The sequence below is a fragment of the Gymnodraco acuticeps genome, unplaced genomic scaffold (assembly GCF_902827175.1).
Source record: "Gymnodraco acuticeps unplaced genomic scaffold, fGymAcu1.1, whole genome shotgun sequence".
Classification (NCBI taxonomy): Eukaryota; Metazoa; Chordata; class Actinopteri; order Perciformes; family Bathydraconidae; genus Gymnodraco; species Gymnodraco acuticeps.
In genome coordinates, this window is record NW_022991584.1 from 1,946,904 (window position 1) to 1,961,346 (window position 14,443).

Sequence of the window (14,443 nt, forward strand, 5' to 3'; positions counted from 1 at the left end):
TTCATCAGAGAAATCCCTTTAATCACCAGGCCTTTAATCATTGATGTCACAGCTAATTCAAATTGGCAAAACATGCAAGATATGCATTTAGATGCACAGCTCGAGGCTAATTCCATGACAGGAAGTCCTACTAAAACCACCAGCAATGGGCCCGTAAAGTGATCACATACTGTGCACAAGGCAGATGTAGAGTGAACATCTCTATAGTCAGAGAGCAATCCAACACAACGCTGTCTTTGTGATGTTTTTTTTGTCTGTCAGAGTGCCGTTTAGACATCTATGGTAATCTCTCAGAACATATTTCCACGCTGCATTACATTTATTTCAATGTTGTCCAACTCCAGTGATAACATTTGCAAATGTCCTTGCTTTATACATATTGCCTCAGGCACCAGCGGTGGTGATTCTGTGACTGAACATCAAACCATTCATATTCGCTAACTGGAACCTCCTTGCCTGCATTGCAGCCCAGCAGTACAGTATGATGGTGCATATAATACAAATTCAAGCATTACAAAAAAGAGCTTCCTCCACTTTCTCTTAGGTTGTATTTTTTAAATCTTGAAGAAAACAAAACATCACGGCTATACATGCTTGTGTTACTTGGTGGAAATACATTTGTTCGTTATAAAAATACAATGTTTCTGTGTAAGGCTGCAACGACCCACTATTTTCTCAATGAATGTTTGGTGAAGAAATACAATTACTGTGCATCCCAGTTTATCGAAAGTAATGTCTTTAAATATTAAAGATTAAAATGATATATACTTCATTGCAGATCGTTTAAAATGTGTATACTTTTTAAAGGCTGAAATCTGATGTACCATTCTCTCATTCATGGTCATTCTTTAAATAGGGGTCATGTCTATTTCCCTGCTTCATTCTCGTCCAACACTGTGCCGTCATAGTCTGGAAAAAGGTCAGTGAAACTGCAGACAATACCTAGATAACATTAATGTGGACTAGACAATATATTGTCAGTTAAATACCCACTAACATTTACCAACATGGAAAACAAGTTCTTGTGAAATGTTTTATCTGTAACATCTGACAGTCCATTTACTTTACACCTCTGTGTGGAGGACGTGATTATGGCTTCTTCAGGAGTGTATTCCCCTCCTGCTGGAACAACACAACTGTCCTAAGCCACATCAATCAATAAAATAACCACAGGAAAACGGTGAGCAAGGATTCAACAGTGCGTTATTTCTCTTGAGTTTAATGACCAGCGAGCAACACTGTGGAAGACGTCCAAGTTTTTAATGATATTGCAGTTTAATGGTCAACAGCACTTTCCACATGTGCAGAGTTGTCTTGATTAAGGGCACAATTTCAGTGTTGAATTTGTTCCAAATATGTGTATAGGTTGCATAATAGGAAACAAACATCAGACAGGAAGTCAATATTTAAGCTTAATATATTTTATTTTTTGTAGCACTGTGCTTTGTTTCCCCATAATATAATATTTGTATCCATCATTGAATTTACATTGAATATTGTTTGGTTGCCTTTCGGGTAAGTGGTGAAATAACTGTAAGAGTCCTGCACTGACTTCCATTATGCAGACGTCTATTCTGTCCTCATGGTCTCCAGGAAGCATGCAAACCGGGTAATTATGTTTGCCTGATTACATTTTGACTTGCCTTCAAACCATTTATCTTATATTTATCCAGGGATGTTTAATCACATTACACCTAAGCTGGGATGTAAAAGAATACTGCCTTTAATATGTGCAGATACTTGCGTTTCCATTGGTCCATATCAGTGCCAGTCTGATTGATCAGTGTTCACAATATCTTCAGGCCGTCTCATTTCCTGCTGCTTGACTTATATAACGAGGTCTGGAGGGAGGTCTGCCTTTTCTTTTTTTCGCGGTTGACATCTGTTGGGAAACACTTAACAGAGCCCAGACAGCTTGTGCTGAACCACGTGCCCTTTGGCTGCACCCGGATGAGACTTATATTCTTTCTGTTTCCCCTTAATCGCCATTGAGGGTTCAAGGTCCTGTTTTTGAGGAACAAGATGTGCAGCATTAAGTGCAGTCAAGTGCCCCGTTTGCAGAGGGCGTGATGGCCCTTTTGGTGTCTATTGTGACCTGTGGCACTCTTGGTTATGGTGAGGGATTTGAAGAGATATCACACGGTAGCAGTGGGTGAGTTGGAGCTTACATCAATCATAGCCAATCACAGCTCATCCTGCTACCATAGCACACCAACATTTTGGTAATGCAGCATCAGCAGAGTCCTAGCCAACATTTTCTAAAGAGTCAAAATGTGCAATGTTATCGTACGGCAGCTCAAAAGTCCATATATGTAATTCACTTGTCTAATTAACTTTTTCTAAGGACAGGCACAAATGTGCATACTAAGCAAAATTATAGGCCATTTCATTTAAGATCACAACAATCCTCATTATAGTCAACACTGGGGCATCTCAACAACATCACCATCTCAGACAGGAAATTGCAAAAACTGAGAATCTGTGTGAAACACAGAAGTCCAAAAGTTAGTTTGGGAGTTGTACAACATGCTGACGCCGGCTGCACTAGATTTAATCAAGGCAAGGCATTGGAACTGGCTTTCAAGAGTCAATCCACTGAAGTCTTTATAAGCCAACAAGCTGCTGTAGCAATATGTCGCTAAGAATTACAAAACAATCGACAGTGTGATTTACTGGCAAAAATAACATTGTTGGGGTAAATTGCATTTTGCAGGGTCTCCGTCTAGATATGCCCACTGGTTGCATAAAGTAAAATCAGAATGAAACAGGCATAAGATGTGCAAGTGATTTAAAGAAATTAAATGAGTAGTTGAATATAATTTATATTCCTTTTTTTGGCCACAATGAGCACGTGTTGAAACCACTTGTTTTCAACCCAAAATAAGCAGCCTTTTAGATGACTGTACCAGCTACCAAGTTGTCACTATTTTTCTTTGTTTCCTTTTGATTTTTTGGATTCAACTTTTGCTTTGTCGCATACTGTATTTCCTCTCAGTGTGCATGGCATATCAGAATGTATGTCAGATTCGTGGTGCGTTCAAGTGTAACTTTATAAGTGTGCCTTGTCTGTGCTTGTCAGGGTCCTCCGAAAAACAATGTCACTGTAACACAATATCCAATGGCAACAGCCCAAATATCAAAGAACATCTACAGTGACAGATTTGTTAATTATTTCACCAAATTTGACAGATTTAAAAAGTGAACGTTGGCACAAATTCCTGCATGTTACTTGCAAAGCTTCCCAATCTGTAGAAGGGGAACATGGATAAAGCGGCAGAGCACACTGGTTGTGAGCAGTAAGAGAAGCCTGGACTGTGTTAGGCTCCCAGAGTGGATTAGCAGAGTTTATCAGCAGCTGCACACTCATTGCTCGCACACTGCTGAGAATAAGAGGCTGCACAGAGCTCTGAGTCCTTGGCCTTGGTCAATAACAGCCCTCGGGGTACACAAGGTGCCGGGCAATTAGAAAACGTTGAAACAGTTTCTTGGTCAATATATTCACGGTCACAGTCTAATGTACTATGAATTGTGTAAACACTCCAGTGGAACGTTGTGTGAATTCACATTCTGCTTTCATTAGACATCAAAGAACGTATAGTAGAACATGTTGCTTTCAAGGCCAAATTGGACCAAAATACAATAAAACTGCATCATTTAATAATCATTAACTATGGCTCGCATTCTCATTTCTTCTTCAAAAGATATGATTATCAAGCTTCAACCGTCAGAACATGTCCCATTAGAGAATTCATCCACGTCTCCTAAAAGCAAATCAAACTTTTTTGGTTGAATAATCCATTTCCCTTGCGCAGTTGTGGATATCTGGATGTTCTACCTATTGGACATTTCAAAGAGCTATCTCTTAAACATTTTTGTTCAACCCACGTAATGGAAGCTGCTACATTTCATGTGACATTCAGTGCAGATGTCAAGGATTTTGCAATCAGTTGTGTGACATGGTTTACATTGAGAATGAAAAACAGCTCCCATATGGAGCCGGATCCCGGGTAAAACGGAGCATCTTGGACATGCTGCATGCTTGTCTAAATATGGCCGAGCGCTTTTAACACCGTGATGTTTGACAGCACCATCTGGTCTGCTGCAACACGAGGGTAACATGTGTGACTCAAATATGTTGTCATGTCTTTTTCAAGATTCTCTGACACACTTAGAAATTAAAATACTAATAACAATACTTAGAAATAATGAAGAAATACAAGATAAATAGGAAATGATGCAGGAAGATTTGGATGCTGTAAAAGATGACTTATTTGAAAGGAAATGGGTTATTCTGCTTTTGCGTAATGAGAGGGCTTATAAAATCAAATGTAAAAAAAACTTCAACCATTGCAATAGTATGTAGATCATTAAGTTGATTTAGATGACTAAGGATTTTACACCCAATGTTTAGTTTAAAACTAATTCTGTGCCTAATTTGTATGTTTCATTTTGTCTGGTGTAAAAGCTCTGGAGCAGACCAAGAAGGAATTCAGATTGAGACCACCTGGAAGAACGGGTCTGCTTCCAGTTGGACAGTTTATGATGTGAAAGGATACGCGATTTGAGCATGAAAATACCGTGAACTCTTAAGGAAACAATCTAACCTTACAAGAGGCTATACTTGTATGCAAAGGATTTGACCACCATGGTAACAGGCGTGTCAGCTATAAAAGCAGTCAGTTTCCCAAATGAATCACATTTTTACCCATTTCTTTACATCAATGCAGTATCGCATTAGAGGTTTTTCTATTCAAGTGGCAAACACATTTTAGGTGAACTAGGGAAGTAGTTTTGTCACAATTATTAGCTATGTGAGGCTGAAATAGCCAATAAACAGAGTAGAATATGTAGAAGATGCACAACGGCTTGCTCATCCAACCAATCTACGAGAACAAATAAAAAGAATATGGTGAAAACTCTCAGAAAGGCGAAAAACAGCTTAAGATAGCCTGAAGACTTTATTATGTGAATGGAAACCAGGCTTATATCATTAGATCTCTAAATACACAGACGTCAAGATTGAGCGATAGACTGATGACTGTTAATACAGATAACAGTTAAGTGCTGAGTGAGTTGCTGATGGTCATGTGAGTTTGCTCCACGTGGGTATAATCAGTGATGATTATAAAATCATCCTAAATAAGCAACCCAGAAAACATATAATCATGTCTATATCAGATTATCCATGACTTGAAATGTTTAATCCGCTTCTCAGATAAATCAAATGCGCCTGACAACTGTCTATGTTGATATGCCTCAGTTGTCGATAAGAGTTTGATATAAATCATGGATCTCTCTCACGCCCTTTTGAAATTCAGCCTCTGGGGAAACATTGTTCTGCAGTAGGTTTCATGAATCATTTCAATCGTTTCTGATCGGGATTACTGGTAGCCATCAGCAGCTGTCATGGATTTGTACCTCCAAGATTAAGAATTGAATTTATTTATTTGTTCCTTGTCAGTGAACCCACCTGCCTCTGGCATTATTCCAGAAACATGTGCATTAGCGTTTCTTGCCGTTTCTGCTCTCTATTACTCTGCATTGAAGAGACAAAAACATCTGTGTAAGTAGGCGGGAGAGGAAATTAAAGTGATCCCATTTATACCTGGCGTTAAAAAGCATTTGGTGGATGTAGCGTTGCGGACAAAATAAACAGATTGGTCGTTAGATGAGATGCTGTTCCAACAGATGAGAAGCTTCTCCAACCATATTGTATTCTGAATTGTAAGCATTGTCTTTTGTGGCTTTTCTGAAACCAGGGGCATTTGGCTACAGACAGGGATAGATCACGGTTATCTTAACATTACAATGGAAAGAGTGGTTTTCAAATCAAATGCAAAACTAAGAAGTTTAAAGAATCCGATTGTCGTGTCATAAAATACAAACGTTCTAAATTAAGTCAAAATTAGATATCAGTTGATAACTTCATCCCCCTATTTAAATGCTCTGTGTCTTTAAGAATTCATTTTATAAGAGCAAATACAATCAAGCCATAATATCGGAGATTAAGCAACCCTGCCAACTTGACTTTACAGTGCATTGTTAACCCGTCACTACTGTACTCTTTCATGAGATCAGCTGGGAACATAGATGGTGTTGCACTTTTACGTTTTAAATTAAAGTACATACTTGAGACATATTTGAATGTGGCCAGTCCTAAAATCAATAGGAGATGTATATACGGCATGGCCATAAAAAGACATTTCCCCCCCATACTAAGGAACCCTCATGCTTCCTCTGTCCCCCACCAGAACCCACAGATGTGAAGTACATTACTCCCCCTTTTTCTCCCTCCCTTCAACAGCCCCTCTTTCCACTGCAAAGAAAGAAAGAAATCATTCACTTTCAGCCTTTTCTACCAGCATCCCCCTCCCCTAGCTCCCCCTCCCAGCAGCAGAGAGGGGCACAGAGCAGCCACACTCCACAGCCAAACCCTAATTGTGTGTGCGTGTGTCTGCATTTTTTTCCCTGACATGAAGAAGGAAACCAAGTGAGTATTTTGTGCTCTGTGCCTGTGAATGGTAGTCCTGAGCCGTTTCAATCGTTTCACTTTAATGAGAAAGTGGAGAATTTAGCTGTGAGAAATGTACTGGAGTTTGGTAAGTTTGTTTTATGGATTTATATAAACTTAGTTTGAGAGTGTAACGGGAAGCTGGGGATTTCTTACCTGACATTCTGATGGTAAAAGAAGAGAAACATCCCTTGAAATGGTTGTTTGGTTATAGAATACTGTAATTGATGTGGATAGTTGCTTTAGAGTTAAATAGAAAATAAGGCAAATTACCTTTTTCTGTACGGTACTAATGAACAGTACATGTTAATATCTATATATATATTTGTGTTTATATGGTGTGTATGGTGTGTACAGTATCTCTCACATTATTATGCTGCCAAGTATTTCCAATTCACACAATAACTTATTATTGAGCTGTGTGTCATCACTGAACCTGTGTGGCCTCTGTATGTTGTACTGGCATGTTGCCAAAGAGCATGTTTTCATAACAACAGTGAGGTGGTTGAGTGTTGTGACACCTGTGAGACACACCTGTTCAGACTCGACAAGAGGGGCCACAGGGTTGAGCCGCAGCGACATCACAAAACACTCAGATTAGCTCTGCTCCAGTCAGGTAGCTGCCAGGGAGGAGTCTCAGATTCAAGGAGCACCAAGAGCTTTCCTCTGTAAATATATCACAACCACGCAACTCTGCAAAAGACTTGATTCATCATTTCATCCTTTTCATTTTAAAGCTGCACTATTTAGTACATTATTTGAGCGGAATAAAAAGAATATGGTAACTTTTATGATAATCAAATTACTTTACACATTTTTGGGACAAATTCCTAAATGTGCTTCGATATATTTTAGATACATTGAATAGCGTTTAGTTTTGGATAGTTGATCATACAAAAAAACGTTTTTCAAGACGTCAGCTTGAGCTTTAGGGTATAGTGGTTAATTTAGGGTGAGAAGCCCTGGATTAAACAATAAATCGATTAATGAAGAAAGTAATTGTTAGTTTTAGTCCAGATTAATTCATTCTGTCAAAGTGGGATAATAATCATGATTATTTTTCTTATTTTATTGTCAATGTGCAGCCACAGTCAAAGTCATATGAAAAAGTTGAGGTCCACTTGACAGCAAGATTGGAAGAATGAATATGAATTAAACCTAGTTGTATAGCAATCAGTCAATAATCACTGGACTGCTGTTCTCTCAAGAACCATTAAATAAAAGTGCTCTAAAGATTACAAACAAGAGCTGAAATGTCTCTTTGGTGTTTGAGCTGTTGGCGGTGAACTTCTTCCACTCTGCAGGCGAACTCCTGCTATTTTAAGCCAAAAGAAAAGTCAGCCTATAAAAAAGCCACTTCACAATGACAGATCCTTCTCAGCAAAGCCAAAGAAGGTCATTAGGGGCCTCGGAGAGTCTAACACAAACACTGCTTCAACTGAACCAGAAGACGCCAGCGTGGAAACTGTGCTGTCACTTTCTAAAGACAAAGGCCACTGCTGCTGCCAACGTGTGACACAGAGAGGAGCATGTGTGTTTCTAGTTATCAGAGACTGAGTTAATGTCACTAAATGTCCTTTGACTGGTGCCTTTTACTGCTGGGATAGGAAAGCACCACAGAGAGAATAAAACTTGTATTTTAGGATGAATTATATTTGGCTGTCATTGGGCTGAGAGTGTTGTCACTCTCTGCCATGAGGTTTTGATTTACACACACCCAAACAAGTGCAGTAAAACTTGGGAGTAATAAAAGCTTTGGACATCTAATGAGAAGACTGAGACGCCATTCAGCATTCGAGTGGTTTATGCACTCACCTTATGGAAAGCTTCATAATAAAAATCACATATAACTGTGAATCTTGATAATTAATTTCAAAGTTGGTTTAACATAAAATGTATTTTTTAAAGGTTGCATAACATTCACAAACTGTACAGTAGTGGGTCGGACATTTCTTTTAACTGTCCCAATAACAAAGCTCATTCATTCATCATGACTCTGGAAATGTAGTTAGTGACATCAATTATATTTTAAAAGTAATGATTGACAATTGAGGCACAGCTCCTGGACTGTGTCTCTTCTTGCAGTCCGGATACTATGAAGGTTTCCGTTTTACTCTTAGTACAGCTGCTGTAACAAATGGGAGGTCCCCATTTAAAGTGATCAGAAACAGAGGGAAGGGAGGGGAGGAGAGCAGCCAACAGTTGGTTGTTTTATGGAGGCGTGTGGTGTAGTGGGTTGTGCATTGGTGTTCGGATCAGGTTCAAACCCCACTGCAGTCAGCATGTCGTTGTGTCCTTGGGCAAGACACTTCACCCCAAAGTGCTCCTGTGGGGATTGTCCACAGTATTGAGTAGGTAAGTCGCTTTGGATAAAAGCGTCTAACAAGTTATGGGTTTGGGCCACACCACAACTCATCTTAAAATAAATAGAAGATTTTACTGTGTCCGTTTTACCAAGCATGACTGGGCTTTAATTCAGCGTAACTCCACAAACATAGCAAAGGGTGAAAGCCAACCAGCTCACATTTGTACTCCAGTGATGAGAGGTTGAAATAGCTGCTGTAATAGCAGCAGCTCAAACCAAAAGGTGCTCTGGCAGCAGAAAGAGTTCTGCAAGACCTTCATCTCACAGTCCTGGCTCATGTTTTTAAATGTATTTCCAGATGCCCAGGAGAGAAAAATGAATGGCAGTCTGCAAAATGATAACGTGACACTGTTGCTGTGTGACTGTAACCCATGCAGAGAGCAGGGGCACAAACTGTGAGAAAAACAAACCCCATTCATGACTAAGTCACATATGATGTGAGAAATTGTGCAAAAGCAGCGTCCTCAGTGTACTCTTAAAGATTTACAAGGTGAAAAGATGTTATGAAAGAACCCCAGACAGCCACTAGTTTCCAAAAACAACACTCCTGCAAAGGGGCTATTTCAGCTTTTACAGGACTAGCTTAACACAACGCACGCTATAGCTAAGCCAGGGCCCAACCACAGAGTATGAGACCATGTCTAATGGAAACATAACAGGCAGCTCACAACATCTTTACAGCACTGGTGTTGGAAAAATATGAAAAAGGCAAGAAATTGTTCCAGGAAAAACGTGTATTTTCTCCTTAAAAGCACCATTAGAGATGTCATGTTGATTTCTAGCCAAGTAAGTCATTGATATCATAATTAAAACCCTATAAACTGAATATTAAACATTACAGAAGATGTAAATGTTGACATTTCAATACCACTGCCAAGTCCTTCTTATATCCATTTTTCAATATGACTAAATCATTAAAGCTGTTTTATTGACTAAATATATATGGCATTCAGACAACTTTATATAAAGTGTCAGTGATATATTATTTAAAAATCAAGAAAAAGGAAATGTAAGCTCATAAACTATACATTAGTATAAAATTATCAACACTATAATATGCAGTGTGACATTCAGAGTGTCACATTTTTGTAGTCACTACAATATTAAAGATGAATTAGAAGCTATTTCTATATTACTGTAAGGTGCAGTGACGGCTGAGAAAGCAAACAATAAAGGAAGTTATTAAAGGTCAGAGTTAAGTCCCATTACGCATTTGCCTTTAAAGCCGAAAGTGCATTTTATTAAATATCCATAATATTTGCGTGATTTAATGAAAGCGTTTTTCAACATGAAGATGCAGAATGTTAAATAGACAAGCAGATTACACTTTAAAGATGTGCTAATGTCCATAATAATCAGCCTGTGGTTCTTTGCATTCACAGCTCAATTGTGTCAAATTAAATGTTGATCTTTGATTACTGAGCAGAGGGAAGAGGTTTGGATTCAAAACAGACATACAGTTGCAAGAAAAAGTATGTGAAGTGTGAACCCTTTGGAATTACCAGGATTTCTGCATAAGTTGGTCATAAAATGAGTTCTGATCTTCATCTAAGTCACAACAATAGACAAACACAGTCTGCTTAAACTAATACCACACAAACAATTATATGTTTTCATGTTTTCACCATGTCAACATTCACAGTGCAGGGTGGAACAAGTATGTGAACCCCTAGGCTAAAGACTTCTTCAAGAGCTAATTGGAGTCAGGAGTCAGCCAACCTGGAGTCCAATCAATGAGACGAGATTGGAGGTGTTGGTTAAAGCTGCCCTATACAAAATACACACCAGTTTTGAATTTTCTATTCTTAAGAAGCATTGCCAGATGTGAACCATGCCTCGCACAAAAGAGCTCTCAGAAGACCTACGATTAAGAATTGTTGACTTGCATAAAGCTGGAAAGGGTTACAAAGGTATCTCTAAAAGCCTTGATGTTCATCAGTCCACGGTAAGACAAAGTGTCTATAAATGGAGAAAGTTCAGCACTGTTGCTACTCTCCCTAGGAGTGGCCGTCCTGTAAAGATGACTGCAAGAGCACAGCGCAGAATGCTCAATGAGGTGAAGAAGAATCCTAGAGTGTCAGCTAGAGACTTAAAGAAATCTCTGGCACATGCTAACATCTCTGTTGACGAATCTACGATACGTAAAACACTGAACAAGAATGGAGTTCATGGGAGGACACCACGGAGGAAGCCACTGCTGTCCAGAAAAAACATTGCTGCACGTTTGAAGTTTGCAAAAGAGCACCTGGATGTTCCACAGCACTACTGGCAAAATATTCTGTGGACAGATGAAACCAAAGCTGAGTTGTTTGGAAGGAATACACAACGCTATGTGTGGAGAATCCAAAGGGTTCACATGCTTTTTCTTGCAACTGTAGTGGCCAAATGAGGGTCCACACTTAATATTCCGTCAGTGCGCCAAAGTATGCAGACATATGGATTCTTTGGAAGATGCCTTAAAACATAATTTTAAATGTATTTATCTAAGCATCGTGTCTTATCTGGTAAATTGATATCTTGAGACATTAAGTGAAGGAACTCATTCACCACATGTATAGAATAGATTGCAGACTAGCATGTGAAAGGGAATCGTACTAAAACTCTAACTTCTACATTATCTGGGCTGAACAAGGCCCATTAAATATACATTTTACATCACTCTCATTTCCCTTTAGACATAAATCTACAGCCAGATGCCAGTTGTTTACAGTTTTCATGTTAAGCTAAGCTAACTGGCTGTTTATAATTTACTGTTAAGATGTCAGAGTGGAAGCAATTGCTGGAAGTCAATTAAGTATATTTTCCAAAACCTTCTGTCTCTTCACCTGTTGATCAAGTTATGCACAGTCACTAACCTCATCTACTCTTCGCAGGTCACAATGTGGCATTGTTGGATGCCCTTCATCTTGGCCTGGGTGTCCATGCCAACCCCGACTCTCTGCCAAAGTGGAGATTGGGGTTCAGGCTTTGACATCTTCCCGGCGTTAATGGCCACCAATGACACGTCTCAGGCAGTTGGCGATGAGCCTGTGAAGATGAGAAACAATGAAGACTGGATCACATCAGCAACTTCCTCACCACCACCACCACCCTCCCCCACAATGCATTATGAGCCCCAACCGGACAAATGCTCGGTCCACTTCAGCACTAGCGCCGCTGCGGCTCGGAGGCTGAAGGCCCAGAAGGAGGAGCTGGCCTACCTGCAGGCCATTCAGCATGGAAACAAGGCCGTGGTGGAGAACCTGGTGCAGTTTGTGGGGGCAGAGCTGGGGGATCAGAGCTATGAAGATGTGATTAAGGAAAATGTCATCGGCATCCAAGGGGACCACAAGACTTGCCACGAGGCGGTGGAGAAAGCAGAAGACGATATGGCAAAGCAGCTGGAGGGGGAAGTGTTGAATGCTGGGCTGCAGAAGTGAGTGCGATAAATGTGTTTTTCAAAAAGTTAAGAAGTTGATGTGCTGGTCTTCCCAAAAGGTCAAGGTTTAAATGTAAAGAGAGCGCCTTACAAAAGCCCAGTTGTTATGGCTTACTCAAGAGGTAAACAACCCCATGCTGTTAACAGAAATTGGAAAATGTGTGAGCAAAGACCTGTATTCAATTATGGCAGAGAGAGGCAATCTTTCGTCTTTTATCCGGGAATAGGCGACTGCGGTGAGGACTGCTGTTTCTTCTCGTCTTTCATAATGCACACGTCAATCACAGGAGATGAGCAGTATTATTATTATTATCATGATGCAAGGCTCCTGCGTTGGGTCTCAGCTTGCAGTCTAGATTGGCCTATAGGTTTCTGTTTACTACTTTAATACTAAAGAGTATTCACGTCACTATAGATATTAGACACAGTATGGGGCACCTCTAAATTGACACTTTTTAAATGCAAAATAACCCTCTTGTCGTCTCTGTTGTGCTTTGCATTATATTTCATACAATATATCTCCTCTCCTAAAGAATCTTGCATTACACAAACAGCTTCAATAGCAACTCTGTCCTTTACATATTGTCGCTTTGGATAGGCTCCTGGTTGCTTTGGATAAAAGCAGCAGCTAAATGCAATGCAGTGTAATGTACTGGCCTTACAGTGTATTTGATGTCCTGAGCCACTCTTTACCATTTCTCTCCACATCTGTCCCATTTCTTCCTCTTCCTTTCACTCCTGGTGACTTGGATTGTTTGTCTTTCCGGAGCAGAATCAGAAAAGAGTCCTCGGCTTTTGAAGACATGCACCGCGCTGCAGTGGACATCGCCAAGCGGCTGGAGATCTCATCGCAGGCCCTGCATGCTTCGTTCACCAAGCAGCTGAAAGACATTGGCAGAATTCGTCGCTAAGAACGTTTTAAGAGACTTTCTGCCCCCATGTCATCCTTCAACATGGTGAAGAGGTTTTGGTATCCTTTGTGAGACCCAAAATAATGATAACTTTCCAGATTTCTATATTTTATTGAATCAAAATATATGTGCTTTACAGAGATGCAACAATGCGTCAAGATCAGCCTCAACGGTAGGAATCAACATGGTTAAAAGATGACGGGAAAGTTCAAGGGTGGAGGAGAGCAGAGAAGGATTGTTGGGTGAAAAAAACAAGTTTCCCTTTCACTCGAGTTAAAACCCCGTAACCCATAAAATATTATTTTCCATCCAGGCTTTATTCATGAGGTCAATAATAGTAACAGTATGCGGTGCAGGTTTTAGCCAAGTTGAGTGTTTATAGCTCAAATTAGATTGGCCATCGGAGACCAAACATAATGGCTCTGTTAGTCTTTTCCAGAAACAAACTATGGGTCGGCCATCTGGTTCCAGGGCGAGGATGGAGGCCAGGATACGTTTAGGAGGACTAGTGTGTTCCAATAGACATTTTGTTTTGCAATTAAAAAAAAAAAAAAGGATAAAGTGCAACTAGAACTGCATCGTTATTAAGTATTGTTTTGGGTTCTTGAGAAACTATGCACAAATCTGCAGATGACGGACGAGCTGTTTTATCAACAATTAGACAATTCCTTACTGTGAAAAGGAAGAATTAAGCAGGAAACACACCTTCAAAAACATGATGAAGCTCTTTAAACAAAGCACCTCTGAATCTGTACATTGTTTAAAGGAGTGTTTTTGAGATTTTACATCAGGAGGACATTATTTGTGGGTCTCTTAACTGGATTAAGATGTTACAATGTGAGAAACACACTTTTGTTGTGTATCCAGCTTCATTGTGCTATACTGTCTTCAACCCTACTTTCAATCATGTTTTAAATCATACAAAGGTGTAATGTGAATGTGTGAAATGTATGACAAAGGTATACCAGTAAAGATCAACAAGCAATGTATCAGTCTTGTTTTTTTTTATTGTTGCCATGCGTTCACCTCTTCTACTCATATTAATAATTAGGGGGGACTTCACTAGGCATATTCATTCACCTAGTGTGCCCTCTAGCTGTCTCCTACAGAATTATCCCATGGACGTTTCAGTTGCACATGTCACTCATTTACACATTTTATAATGTTTTATAAAATAAATAAACAATTACTAACTTGGAGCAGATTTGAGTTATTGGTCAGTTATTTCCTATACATGC

General features: G+C 39.6%; 1 protein-coding gene across 2 annotated transcripts; it reads left to right on the forward strand.

Moving 5' to 3' along the window:
* The first annotated feature begins 6,364 nt into the window (after window positions 1-6,364).
* Window positions 6,365-14,192, forward strand: si:ch211-142k18.1. Of its 2 annotated transcripts, none has more exons than XM_034197757.1 (3): window positions 6,365-6,490; window positions 11,750-12,291; window positions 13,067-14,192. In XM_034197757.1, the coding sequence occupies exons 2-3, from the start codon at window positions 11,756-11,758 to the stop codon at window positions 13,203-13,205; spliced, it is 675 nt and encodes a 224-aa protein (XP_034053648.1). In that variant the 5' UTR covers window positions 6,365-6,490; window positions 11,750-11,755; the 3' UTR covers window positions 13,206-14,192. The 2 variants fall into 2 exon arrangements, with proteins under 2 accessions (XP_034053648.1, XP_034053647.1); XM_034197756.1 differs by having other exon boundaries at window positions 6,479-6,599.
* The last annotated feature ends 251 nt before the right edge of the window (window positions 14,193-14,443 follow it).

Coding starts and splice junctions, on each gene's coding strand:
- si:ch211-142k18.1 (XM_034197756.1), top strand. Junction 12,292..13,066: donor TTGAATGCTGGGCTGCAGAA/GTGAGTGCGATA, acceptor TTTCCGGAGCAG/AATCAGAAAAGAGTCCTCGG.